Below are 12646 nucleotides of genomic sequence, written 5' to 3'. Positions count from 1 at the left end.
ATTAAATGGTCTGCATTTCAAAGTTTGCAATGACAGCATTTCAAAACCTCTTGCTGAAATCCTGTCGCCGTGTTTTTTCACCATCTCAGCGCAATTGTTCTGACGAAACATTTACATTCTTCACTCCGATGATTCGGTGGGACCCACAGAGTCACAATTCGAAGTTACAGCTTTATTCCGTCCTTTAAACATTCTCTTTGCGGTAATTTCTCATTTTTGCTTAGAGAGACGTGCAAAGCACACGGCGCGGGGTCAGAAATTATAGTGGAAATTGCCTCTTTAAGTCGAGTTCCCTCAATTAAGTACAGCTAGCTGGTGAAATCACGTCGAGCCTATACGTGTGATGAACATTGAGCTCAGCTGGACGGCATACGGCGGTGGCCAAACCTCCAGCCACACGTTCACTCATTCACTCAGTGCAATACAAACAATGGCGGAAAGCAGCTAGGAAAAGGCGTTTTGTGTTTACCTCAGTGTTAAGGAAAAGCTGTGATTCGTTTTCCCGCGGGCAAACGAACTTATGCAGAGCTTATATGTTCGCCATGGAAGGCGCAGCGGAGAATCCGAATCGAGCTGTGGAATATCTAAAAGAGCTAAATAAAATAATCGAGACTCAGCAAGAGTTGCTGGAGAACCAGAAGATGCGCATTGAGGAGCTGGAGCAGCAAGTGGCCGAGCTCTGGAAGGAAAATGCTTCTCTCAAAGAGGAACACCAGCGGCATCTGGCCACTTGCCGTTTGCAGAGCGCCAATTATACGCCTCTAGCTTCAATTAAAGAGGACCTAAAACAAGAAGATCTAAAGTAAGATCTGATGATACTCGGTGCTGGTTTATATATCCTGTGTAATTCCATTTACGAAGTGTTGCCCGTTATTCTAGGCGGTGATTGAATTTTGCCTTAATGTTATAAGTTTAAATACTCTATAAGTGTAGCAAGGGTTATTAACGACATTGTAAGGTCTGGGCTTTCTTTAATATTCATTAGAATACTTGACATGAGACAACTTGGCGTTTTAATGCCAAAGCGGATACAAAGTGAAAGCGGACTGAGTAAAATGTACTGATCTAAGTTATATGGGTGCGGATTTAGATGCTCTTTGGAAAATCAAGTCTCAGTCAAAACCTAAGCGTTTCCTCTTGGGGATCTTTATAGTGGAGCAATTTTAATCAATTAATTATAATTTTCTTTACATATAGAATCAAGTGATCATATGACTGTGCCTATCACTCGAGTTTTTTTAATTTTTGGAAATGACTGCAGAAAGTGAAGCGACTGCATTTTATTACAGGGCTCCAGCTGTTATTTATTTGGTAGCCAGTTATGAATATAGATCTAGAGAGTTTTAAAGAAGAAGCCCTTTTAAAAAATATAATCTCATATACTTTTTGAAGAATAATTATTTTGGATAGTGGGCAGTTTGTGTTATCAGCATTGTTTAAATTAATCTCAAAATGTAATTCAGTTTCGTATTAAAATTAAGTAGGAGTCATTATTCTAGTTCTTAATAGGATTTAGAATCATCTACTGTTCTTAGCTGTCCAAGTGGTCTACGTGATATGGGACTAAATAGAAGATAACTTAAGTATTCAGAAACGCAAATGTCGTTGTTTTGTATTCTGTGTTTATACACAAACACGGTGGATATTTGTCATTTAAATATGAGACGGAACAACTCCAATGGGTATAGTTTCTGTCAAAAAATTTCCGTCGCCAATTAATGGGTATGATTTCAAAATAATGAACGATCTTTTAAGCGCGAAGAGGACTTTATTCTAGCTTGCTGCGTGTTTTTCCAGAAGAGAAGTAAAAGACTACATCGGTGTAGCATTCGTTACCATCTGTGGCATCTTGATATTTAGGACAGTGTTTTGATAAGTCGATTTAGTTAATCTGTAATCCGTGATATTTTTAGTATCTAAACTCCTGGAATAGTGGCCTTGACTTTCCGATACTTTTAAAGCCTTCCCGTGTTAAGGATATCCTTAATATATTTACTTACACTTCTCGGATTTATGTATTTCAACAATTTAACTCATTCTTCATTAATGTATTCCTGTGCTTGGATGAATGAAATAACTAGGCGTATCTGTGCTCAAGATCGAGAACGGGAGAACTTAGATTCAGCCACTGCTAGTTCCAACAAATCTCGACTTGTCATTTTTAGTGCAACGTGCGGTTTTTCAGAGACCCTCTTACTTTTAAAACGTTTTGATATTAGAAAGATCGTCGGGTTCACTTGGCAAATTGTAACTGCAGCACCGCTATCTGTCTACTGATTCTCGAGAACTGAAATGAAAAGTGCCGACATGTGTGTACCTGTACACCCGTAAATGTAAAGAGAAACATCCGTTCATTCGTACAGTGAACGAGATCGATACCTGACAGCGGGTAAAATGCCATTCAGCTGTAATGAGAACGGTTGAAGCGAGCTTTGTTAAATTCCAATATGAAAGAGCATCAAGCGAGTACATACTCGAAAGTAGTCTTGATTAGAATTTCACAATACATCCTAAAGGGGTGTTCAATATAAATGAAAATACTAGAGTTCGGTGTTTAAGGTTGGTTTTATTCCCTGACCGGGACTCGGAATGGTGAAGGCTGATTGCACGCTACTTGCTGTGGTTCTGCAACGCAACTTTTCAGTGCTTTTTGTATTTTAAAAAATGTTGGTTGGATCTTTAATCGCAGGTGAGGCTGCTCTTTCTGATATCACTGGTACATGTCACCTTGATCCAGTCTTGCTGGGTCCCAGTCCAGCGCTCGCCGCCTGCAGGGAAGGGGCAGAGGCGCGCATGCGCAGTGACGCCGAGCACGAGGAAAGGGGGCGCCATACTTCCAACCGTCTTTGAACTTGAAGCTGCCGTTGACGGACGTACTTCAACTGCTTTGTTTTGCAAGTTTCACCAATGCGCATTGGGATAACCAAAGCAAGCTATAGTGGTGGGTTGCGCCCCAATTAACATTTTGAAGAAAAGAAATACACTTCAAGTTAGAGGAAAGGACATCCACGTGAAGTGGTTCCTCTCTCCACGGACGCTGCTTGGCCCGTGGAGTATTTCCAGTCTCTCTCTTAAATCTCTGATTTGTATAGTTTTCTGATTTGGGTTATGCCAATAACTGAAATGCTGTAGATCTGAAATTAAAATAACGATTATAGACACAAACAAGAGAAAATCTGCAGATGCTGGAAATTCGAGCAACACACACAAAATGCAGGAGGAACTCAGCAGGCCAGGCAGCATCTGTGGAAAAGAGTACCGTCGACGTTTTGGGCCGAAACCCTTTGGTGGGACTGTTATAGGTAGATACTTTATTGATTCCAAGGAAATTACAGTGTCACAGTAGCATCACAAGTGCACAGTTATAAATATTAGGAGAGAAGTAGAAAGAATAAAAAAATAAGTTACCACAAACAATCTAACAGGAGAGGTCATCACTTCCCTGATGATAGGTTGACTGATTATAGAGCTTAATGGCCTAGGGTAAGAATGGATGAGCTCATAGTGCTCTGTCATGCAAGTGCACCCCAGGTACTTGTAGGTCCTCACCACATCCACGAACTCGCCACCAATTGACAGACAGACATACTTTATTGATCCCAAGGGAAATTGGGTTTCGTTACAGCTGCATCAACCAAGAATAGTGAAGAAATATAGCAATATAAAACTATAAATAATTAAATAATAATAAGTTAATCATGCCAATTGGAAATAAGTCCAGGACCAGCCTATTGGCTCAGGGTGTCTGACACACCGAGGGAGGAGTTGTAAAGTTTGATGGCCACAGGCAGGAATGACTTAATATGATACTCAGTGATACATCTCGGTGGAATGAGTCTCTGGCTGAATGTACTCCTGTGCCTAACCAGTACATTATGGAGTGGATGGCAGACATTGTCCAAGATGGCATGCAACTTGGACAGCATCCTCTTTTCAGACACCACCGTCAGAGAGTCCAGTTCCACCCCCATAACATCACTGGCCTTACGAATGAGTTTGTTGATTCTGTTGGTGTCTGCTACCCTCAGCCTGCTGCCCCAGCACACAACAGCAAACATGATAGCACTGGCCACCACAGCCTCGTAGAACATCCTCAGCATCGTCCGGCAGATGTTAAAGGACCTCAGTCTCCTCAAGAAATAGAGACGGCTCTGACCCTTCTTGTAGACAGCCTCAGTGTTCTTTGACCAGTCCAGTTTATTGTCCATTCGTATCCCCAGGTATTTGTAATCCTCCACTATGTCCACACTGACCCCTTGGATGGAAACAGGGGTCACCGGTGCCTTAGCCCTCCTCAGGTCCACCACCAGCTCCTTAGTCTTTTTCACATTAAGCTACAGATGATTCTGCTCGCACCATGTGACAAAGTTTCCCACTGTAGCCCTGCACTCAGCCTCATCTCCCTTGCTGATGCATCCAACTATGGCAGAGTCATCAGAAAACTTCTGAAAATGGCAAGACTCTGTGTTGTAGCTGAAATCCGAGGTGTAGATGGTGAAGAGAAAGGGAGACAGGACAGTCCCCTGTGGAGCCCCAGTGCTGCTGACCACTCTGTCTGACACACAGTGTTGCAAGTGCACGTACTGTGGTCTGCCAGTCAGGTAATCAATAATCCATGACACCAGGGAAGCATCCACCTGCATCACTGTCAGCTTCTCACCCAGCAGAGCAGGGCGGATGGTGTTGAACGCACTGGAGAAGTCAAAAAACGTGACCCTCACCATGCTTGCCAGCTTGTCCAGGTGGGCGTAGACACGGTTCAGCAGGTAGACGATGGCATCCTCAACTCATAGACGGGGCTGATAGGCGAACTGGACATTGCAGGCCGAGTCTTCCTAAAGTTCATCACCATCTCTTTGTCTTACGAATGGTCAGCTGCAGATGATTCAGGTTGCACCATTTGAGAAAGTCCTCCACCAGGGCCCTGTATTCATCCTCCCATCCTCCCATCCTCCCTTTATACACCCAATTATTGCTGAGTCATCAGAGAATTTCTGCAGATGACGTGTGTCAGTGTTGTATCTAAAGTCCGAGGTATACGGGGTAAACAGAAATACTCTATCTTGGGAGAGAAAAACTGAGTTAAACTTTAAGATTGATGGCTCTTGAGATATGTGGGTGTTTAAGCAACAGGAATATTTTAAGTTCAAATAAAGGGAAGATTGATGAGAAGTGGAATGTTTGTGTTGAGGTTGAGACCAGGCGAGCAATTGATACAGATTGGAAATGTTGGTGAAGGTGGCTTGTTAGTTATCTGGATGAGGTTTAAATCCAGGGAAATCATCTATAGAAGGAAACAAAATGCATGATGAAATGGGAAATACAGGACTGTACCTACTGGAGATCTGAAAGAAGAAAAAAGCTAGGAAAGTGCAGGAAATCAGGCAGCCTCTATGGAAAAACAAATAATGCAAACGGATAAGAGGTTGAAAAACAAAGAGAAAAAAAACATGCAGATGCTGGAAAACAGAAACACAAGTTTTTTTTAGGATAATATGTACCATTTGACTGAACATGCCTGTATGTATTGTCTAGAGATGCCCATTGTTCACTCAACCCCTTCTTAATTCACAAAGACATCCTAAATATTGAGTTTATCACCCGGCATTTTCCTGGCTCCTTCATACATCAATGTAGTGTACATAGTATTTTTGCTTAACCCTTATACTTGTCTATGCACATACTTAAGCAGCATAGTAGTATGGAGATCTCTTCAAAAGTAAAGATTACAGGATTACTTTGAGTTAAGGTAAGAATTATGTATAAAATTGTTTGTCAAATTTGGGGTTTTAAGTACATGAGGCTCACTTAGGCATCAAAGGCCTGTTCCTGTTGATATTGCAATTGTAATAACAAAATAAATACCAATGCCTACTGTTCGCTATTAGACTGGACTGAAACTTCCTTGCCTTCTAACGTGGTTCCATGGAGATCTGCCAGTGATATCATTCTTCTGGTCTATTTCTTTGCTTTTCCCCTTCCTGCAGATTGAAACTTTGTTTTTTACAAAGCTAGGCTGGTGTAAGTACTGTGACATCATTTATTTGAAATGGATTGATGGCCTTCAGTATTTTCCTTTGTTCTCTTTAGTTTTAAGCATTTGTAAGTAAATTTGATTTTTTAAAAAATGTTTCTTTGAATTATGGAGACATTTTAAAAGGCAGCTGATGAAAGGAAATTGCATTTGACCCTGGATGCAAAGGTGAGCACGGGCAGTAAGCCATGCACACAAATTTCAATATGGTTATCCAGAAGTTGCTGTCCGTAATCTCCTGTTCCTCCACAACCAACGTGTATTGTTTTATCAATCAACTCCAGTATAAACAAACAATATCACTGAGCAGATGATATTGCAGATGAGGGTAGGACATTTATAAACTTCCAAAATATCCTGAAGATGTTTCACTTTAATGCATGAGGTAAAGTAGTTTTTATAGCATATGAAGCTGTAATTATTATGTGATGACCCTTTTGGACTTAAGCTGACTAGATATTTCAAAATGCAATGGATTTTAATTTTATTAAAATGTTAATATTTATATATTAGTCATTCTTTATTTCATGCTCTGCAAAGTCTTTATAAAACTAGCTCAAATTGACTTTTGACTTTCTGATTTGCTCGCTGAGAATACTTAAGTAATTAAGCCAACCAAGCATCCAATGTCATCTGTTATTCACATGAACAAACAATTTACAGCAATTGATATTAGAAAATATGGTGCATGTGATAGTGAAGTACCACATGAGGTTGATACCTTTAAAATATGAGCCTGGAAGGTTTGGGATAACATCACATTGTGAATAGAGGATTGGGTTAAAAACAGAACAGAATGTGTCCATTTCATATTTATTTGCAGTTACTAGTGGGATGCTTTGGGGTTATGTTTGAACCTCCAGCTTTCCACAGTTTTATATTAACAATAATATATTATATTGAATGTAATGGGCATTAAATTTATTAATGTTATAAAGCTAGGTGGGGAAAGAAGGCTGTAGGGAAGTCACAAAGGGATTTATGTAATTTGGTTGAATAGACAAGAAGATGCCAGATGGAATATAATGTTGGAAAATGTGAGATTATTTAATGAATAGAAATATAGAATTGTTGAGGGACTTAATATTGCTACATAAGGGGTCCACGATTCACTGCAGCTTCTTAATTTTCTGCAAATTCAAATGGTTGCACCAGACCATGATGCAACAAGTCAAGATACTTTCAGTAGTACATCTTCAGAAGTTGTTAGAATGTTTCATGATAAACGGAACCTCCTTAGCCTCCTAAGAAAGTAAAGATGCTCCATGGTTTCTTTATGTTTGCATCTGTGTACTGGGCCCACAACAGGTCATCTTTGAAGAGGAATTTAAAGCTGTTAACTCCCTACACTGCCGACTTCCTCCCTAATGTATACTGGTGCATGTTTGCCTTCCTTCCCTTTTCTGAAGTCAGCAATCAGCTCTTTAGTTTTGCTGAAGTTGAGCTTGTTTTCGTAGCTCCACTCAACCAGGTGACCTGTCTCACTTTGGTAAGCTGACTTATTGCCATCTGTGATTTGTCCAGCAACAGTAGTATGATCAGTGAATTTGAAGATGGCTTTGGAGTTGTGCATAGCCATATAGTTATGTATGAAGGGTAGAACGGGGGCTAAGCATGAGGCCTTGTGGAGCATCTGTGTTGATGATCATTGAGGAGGAGTTGTGAAATCCTCATTGACTGAGGTTGGCTAATGAGGAAGCAGATTATCCAGTTGCAGAGGGAGGTACAGATCTTGAAGCTTGATGATGTTTGGATGGGATGATTGTTCTGAACTGTAGTTAATGAACAGCTGCAACTGAGGTATACATGCCTGTTGTCCAGAGCAGAGTAGAGCCAGATAAATCTGTTGAGCTGTTGTGTCACTAGGGAAATTGGAGGAATTCCAGGGCATCTCTGAGGCAGGAGTTGACACACACCATAACCAACTTCTCAAAGTACTTTGTTACAGTTGATGTAAGTGCCACAGAATGGTAGTCATTGAGGCAGGGCACCAATGTAATAGATGTCTTTTTTGAAGCAGGTGGGAGCCTCAGACCACAAACATTATATTTTTGAATAGAAAACCTATGAGGTAACTTCTTAGCATGAGGGATGGTGATGAGCTGTCAGAGGAAGTGGGTGAGCTGGGTACAATAACAGCATTTGAAAGGCATTTAGAATGGTACATTGAGGGGAAGAGCTTGAAAGGTTATGGTGCCGAGCTGTGGCAACTACGACTAGCAGGGAGGATGCTGTTGTTAGCATGGGCAAGTTTTGCCAAAGGGCCTGTTTTCATGCTGCGTTACTATGACTCTCTATAAATACTATAAGTACAAAGTACACAGTCTGGACCAGGTGCTTTTAGTGGATGCATCCTCTTGAGGGATGCCAAATCTCAGCTTCTGAGATTGAAATTACGAGGTCATCCAAAGATGTGAGGGCACATGTGGTTATGTCATGGTTCACTCTATCAAAGTGTGTATTAAAGGCATTGAGCTCATCCAGGAATGATTGTCATTACCAGTTACGCTACCTGATCTTTCCTTGTGGTAAGTTATATTGTGCAAGTTCTGTCACAGCTTTTGAGTGTCCATCTGTGATGGACAGGTTGGGGACAAGACAGCTTCAGTGCACTATATCAAGTTTATCATAAACCAGACACCACAAAGAGTTGTGTTGCAAAGGAGTCAGAGGGGTGTGAAAAAAAAAAGGGATTGCCTTTGATAGGTAGAAAATTGCATTCCTGGATATTTGGTATTGAATTCAACAACGTATTGCAAGAAAATTTAGTCTTTCAGCTTTTGTTGGAATTTGTTGGACTGGTAAAGAAGTGAATGTGGAATAGAGAATTAAAGTCAAGCAGCTAAAATATCTGGTCCTTCCTGCAATATAAAATGAAGGCACAGTTCGAAATTAAAGTACTTTGAACCATCAGAAAATGTATACAATATGCAACCAGGAGTTTCATAATATTTCCGGCAGCCACAAAACAGGAACACCAAGGAACCCATTTAAAGATAAACTCCACACAACAAGGTGATGAAACATTCAGAAAAAAAGAACAAATGATGCAAACAATAAAAAGCAAACAAATTACAAACAGAAGATTAAACATCAATTTCCTACAAAGTGAGTACATAGCCATGAGCCACCAAGGGAAGTGAAGCCGGTCTCAGAAGCTGATGGCCACAGCCACCGAGTCAGTCAGTTCAGTGCTGTGTCAATGGCTGTTGGCCATGGCTGCAGATCAAGTTCGGTGCCAAAGTGCCTTGATCAAATCATGCAAATATCAAACTGCAGCCAGAAGTGAGGCATTCGAACCTTATCGCATGGGACCCAAGACTCCTGCACCTTCGGCCATCAGCAGTGAGAGGGAGACCGGTCAAACACAGGCTGATAGCCCTGAACACCTGTTCGTTTTCTGTTCTTGTCCTGGTCAATTTTAATGTTGCTTCATACCTCAATCAGCATGGTGTAACGGAGCCAACCACAGATTTGCATTCCGCCATTGGAAATTGATGCAGCCACCCTCAGGGAGGGCCGTAGATGCACTCCATGCTGATGTCCCAGGAGATTGCAAAAGTGCCAGATATTCAGTCAGCCAAAGCATTCATTCCTAAAAGGGAAGTTACAGGTTACAATCAATTGTAGTTCAGAAGAAGAAAAGAAGTGTATCTAAAAGAAGGAGAGTATCCAGTAGTTTTGTAAGTTGTCTGCAAGATGTCACCGTTGGTCACTGCCACCATCTTATTGGAGGTCATGGTGCAATGTGGAGATGAATTGAGAGAGGCTTTATTGAGGTTTTTGGGATGCTCCATTTTGATATTGAAAGACTTTGCAAATAATCTTGAAATAATTCTTGTCTTGTTATCTAGACCCACTTCCAAAAACCCATTGATAACCTTTCCCTTCGGCCCACAGCTTTCCCAATAATTCATTGATTTGACATTCCAGTGTTCTTTGTTTACCCAATGTTGTTCTTTTAGATTTCTGTGAATCATTATTGTTGGATTTAGCTTTAGTAATGTGTTTAAGATTTGATTACCTTAAGGCACTTTTCTATTAGTACATATTCTACTTCGTACTTTATGCTTGGATGGCTGGCATTTTCTAAAGTAAGGGTTCTTAACCTGGGGTCCTCGAATCCCTCGGGTGTCGCATCTATCCTTCTGATAGATTCACTGAACTTGGATGGAAAAACATTTACATCTTTTTTTCCACTAACTTCTAACTGATATTTAGCATTTCCTTCAATTATGAATGTAGGCAACAAACCACATTAGTATTAGCAGGATCTGTGACTTTGTCACCAATAGAAATCACAGATATTTTCATATCATGTTACAGTTGTTACAAATATCTCAAAATATCCTTTCCAGCATGCTCATCACTACTTCAAAATTACAGTAGTTATTAGACCCTACGTTAGATCAAACATGATCATAGTCTTCCTGCCTGCAGACCCTCACGCGACATTGTGGTCGACTGTTGGGCAGCCCTGTAATTAACCTATGTGCTGCTTTGTCAAAGACCACCCCACAGTTTAATGTTTTTATTCAAGCTAAACAACTGATATGCCTTTAAAAAGTAATTTTAAGTTGCTTATATTTTAGTCTTATTATTTAATGCTTTAATAAAGAAGTACATATATATCAATTATCACAAATTTGTTTTTAAATATATTTTGATAACTGTATTTCAATATAGTTGGTTTCTTTTGTAATCCTGTGTATTTTTATATATTTCAATACATTATTCTGAGGCTGGCTACATCAGAAAGATATTCTCATTTGATTGTAAACGGATAACTGGATTATGTATACTGAACAAATTGAGCAGTATTTTGAAGCAAATGAAATAGCCAATGAAAAGTGAGTGCCTGTTTTGCTAAGAGTATTAGGTGGAAAAGCATATAGTTCCCTAGAGTCTGGATTGACTGTTCCAACCAAACCAACCGAAAAAAGCTTTGCTGCTATTGTGAAAGTAATGCAAGAACATGTAGAACAGAAACCATGGTTGATTGCAGAACGTTTTAGGTTTCAAAAGGAAGGGGAGTCCATTTCAGCATAACAGGGTTGAACTGAAGAAGTTGTCTGAGCATTGTCAGTTCAGTGATCGTCTTAATGATGCATTGAGAGATTGTTAAGTTTGTGGAATCTTGAAAGAACGTATTAAAGCATAGCTCCTAACCGAAGCAAAACTTACATTTAGTTGAGATCATTGTATCAATGGGAATGGCAGCCAGGGTCAGAATTGAGTTGCAGTCAGGAATGAAAGTGAGCATGAACAGAATTGCACTATCTAAACAGAAACCTGTCCGGCCAAACAAATTGTTATCATTATGGCAAGGGCTCATGTAAACGAGACCATTGCAGGTTTAAGGGGTCTGTTAGGATCTGTGATGATTTTAAGGTCTCCATCAACCCATTACAGGAATTAGATCAATACGTTCTGCCCAGGATAGAGGATATCTCTGCAAACCTTTCTAGAGGGAGATAATTCAGCAAAGTGGACTTAACTGAGGCCAACCTATGCATAGAGATTGAAGAAAAGTCCAAAGTGTTTCTCACCAAAACACTCACAGAGGCTTTATTGCTATAATAGGCTTATTTTTGGAGTTGCCTCTGCTTTTGCACCTTGGCGGGAAGTGTATGGACCAGGCGCTGGAAGGCTGCCTGTGCACTCAGTGTTACATGGATGACATTATTGTCATCAGTGATGATGCCAAGAAATGTTTCCAAAGAATTAAGACAGTATTAAAAAGGTTAGAAGATTATGGGCTCAGAGCATGACGCAACAGAAGTGAATTCTTTAAACCAAGCATCACTTACTGTGAGTGCACTATTGATGTGGATGGATAAAGAAGTGTACTGGGAAAATTCAAGCAGTGGTGGATGTCCCAAGGCCAAAAGATGTGTCCTTTTTTTAGAATTTGTCAATTACTATAACAGGTTCCTGCCAAACCTGGCTACTATACTGCACCCAATGAACTCATTATTACAGATTGAAAAGAAATGGCAATGGACAAAGCAGTATGAGGTGGTTTTCCAAAAGACAAACGAAGTGGTCATTCAGACACTGTACTTGCATATTATGATCTGCATCATTCAGTGAAGCTTTCCTGTGATGATGCCTTGCCTTATGGTACAGGTGCAATCATGTCACATGTTATGAGTGATGGAAGACAGTGCCCCATAGTCTTTGCATCACATTCCCTTAATGCTGCAGAGAAAAATTGTGCACAGATTGACAGATAGACCTTGAGTCTGGTTTAGGGTATAAAACATTTGAACTAATATGGGAGCGAGTTTACCCTCTTTACTGATCATCAGTCTGCAGGAGGGTGTTCCACTAACAGCTGTAGCAGGAATGCAGAGATGAGCTGTGTTTCTTGGAGGGTGCAATTGCAAGATCAAACTTAAAAGGGGAACTAATTTTAGAAATACTGAAGGATTGGCCTGTTTACCTTTGGAAAAGGAAATATCTGAAGAATTTACAAAAGAGGATACTCTTTTAGATATATTCTTCTTAATGCAAATTGAAGTCTCCTTATGGCAGAGATGATCTAATGATCCAAAGGGAAATGAGAAAAGACCCCACACTGTCTAAGGTCCACATTGCAACACAAATGTT

General features: G+C 40.2%; 1 protein-coding gene across 3 annotated transcripts in view; it reads left to right on the top strand.

The window, feature by feature from the left end:
* Nucleotides 1-533: 533 nt before the first annotated feature.
* The window catches only part of iqsec1b (IQ motif and Sec7 domain ArfGEF 1b), a 455019-nt gene continuing 442906 nt past the window's right edge, over nucleotides 534-12646 (top strand). For all 3 annotated transcript variants that reach the window (XM_073072148.1, XM_073072152.1, XM_073072154.1), the window contains exon 1: nucleotides 534-802. In XM_073072148.1, the coding sequence (XP_072928249.1) occupies nucleotides 534-802 (269 nt within the window). The remainder of the gene's footprint in view (nucleotides 803-12646) is intronic.

Source organism: Hemitrygon akajei, chromosome 19 (genome assembly GCF_048418815.1).
Source record: "Hemitrygon akajei chromosome 19, sHemAka1.3, whole genome shotgun sequence".
Lineage (NCBI taxonomy): Eukaryota > Metazoa > Chordata > Chondrichthyes > Myliobatiformes > Dasyatidae > Hemitrygon > Hemitrygon akajei.
This window is presented reverse-complemented; position numbering and strand designations above follow the sequence as displayed.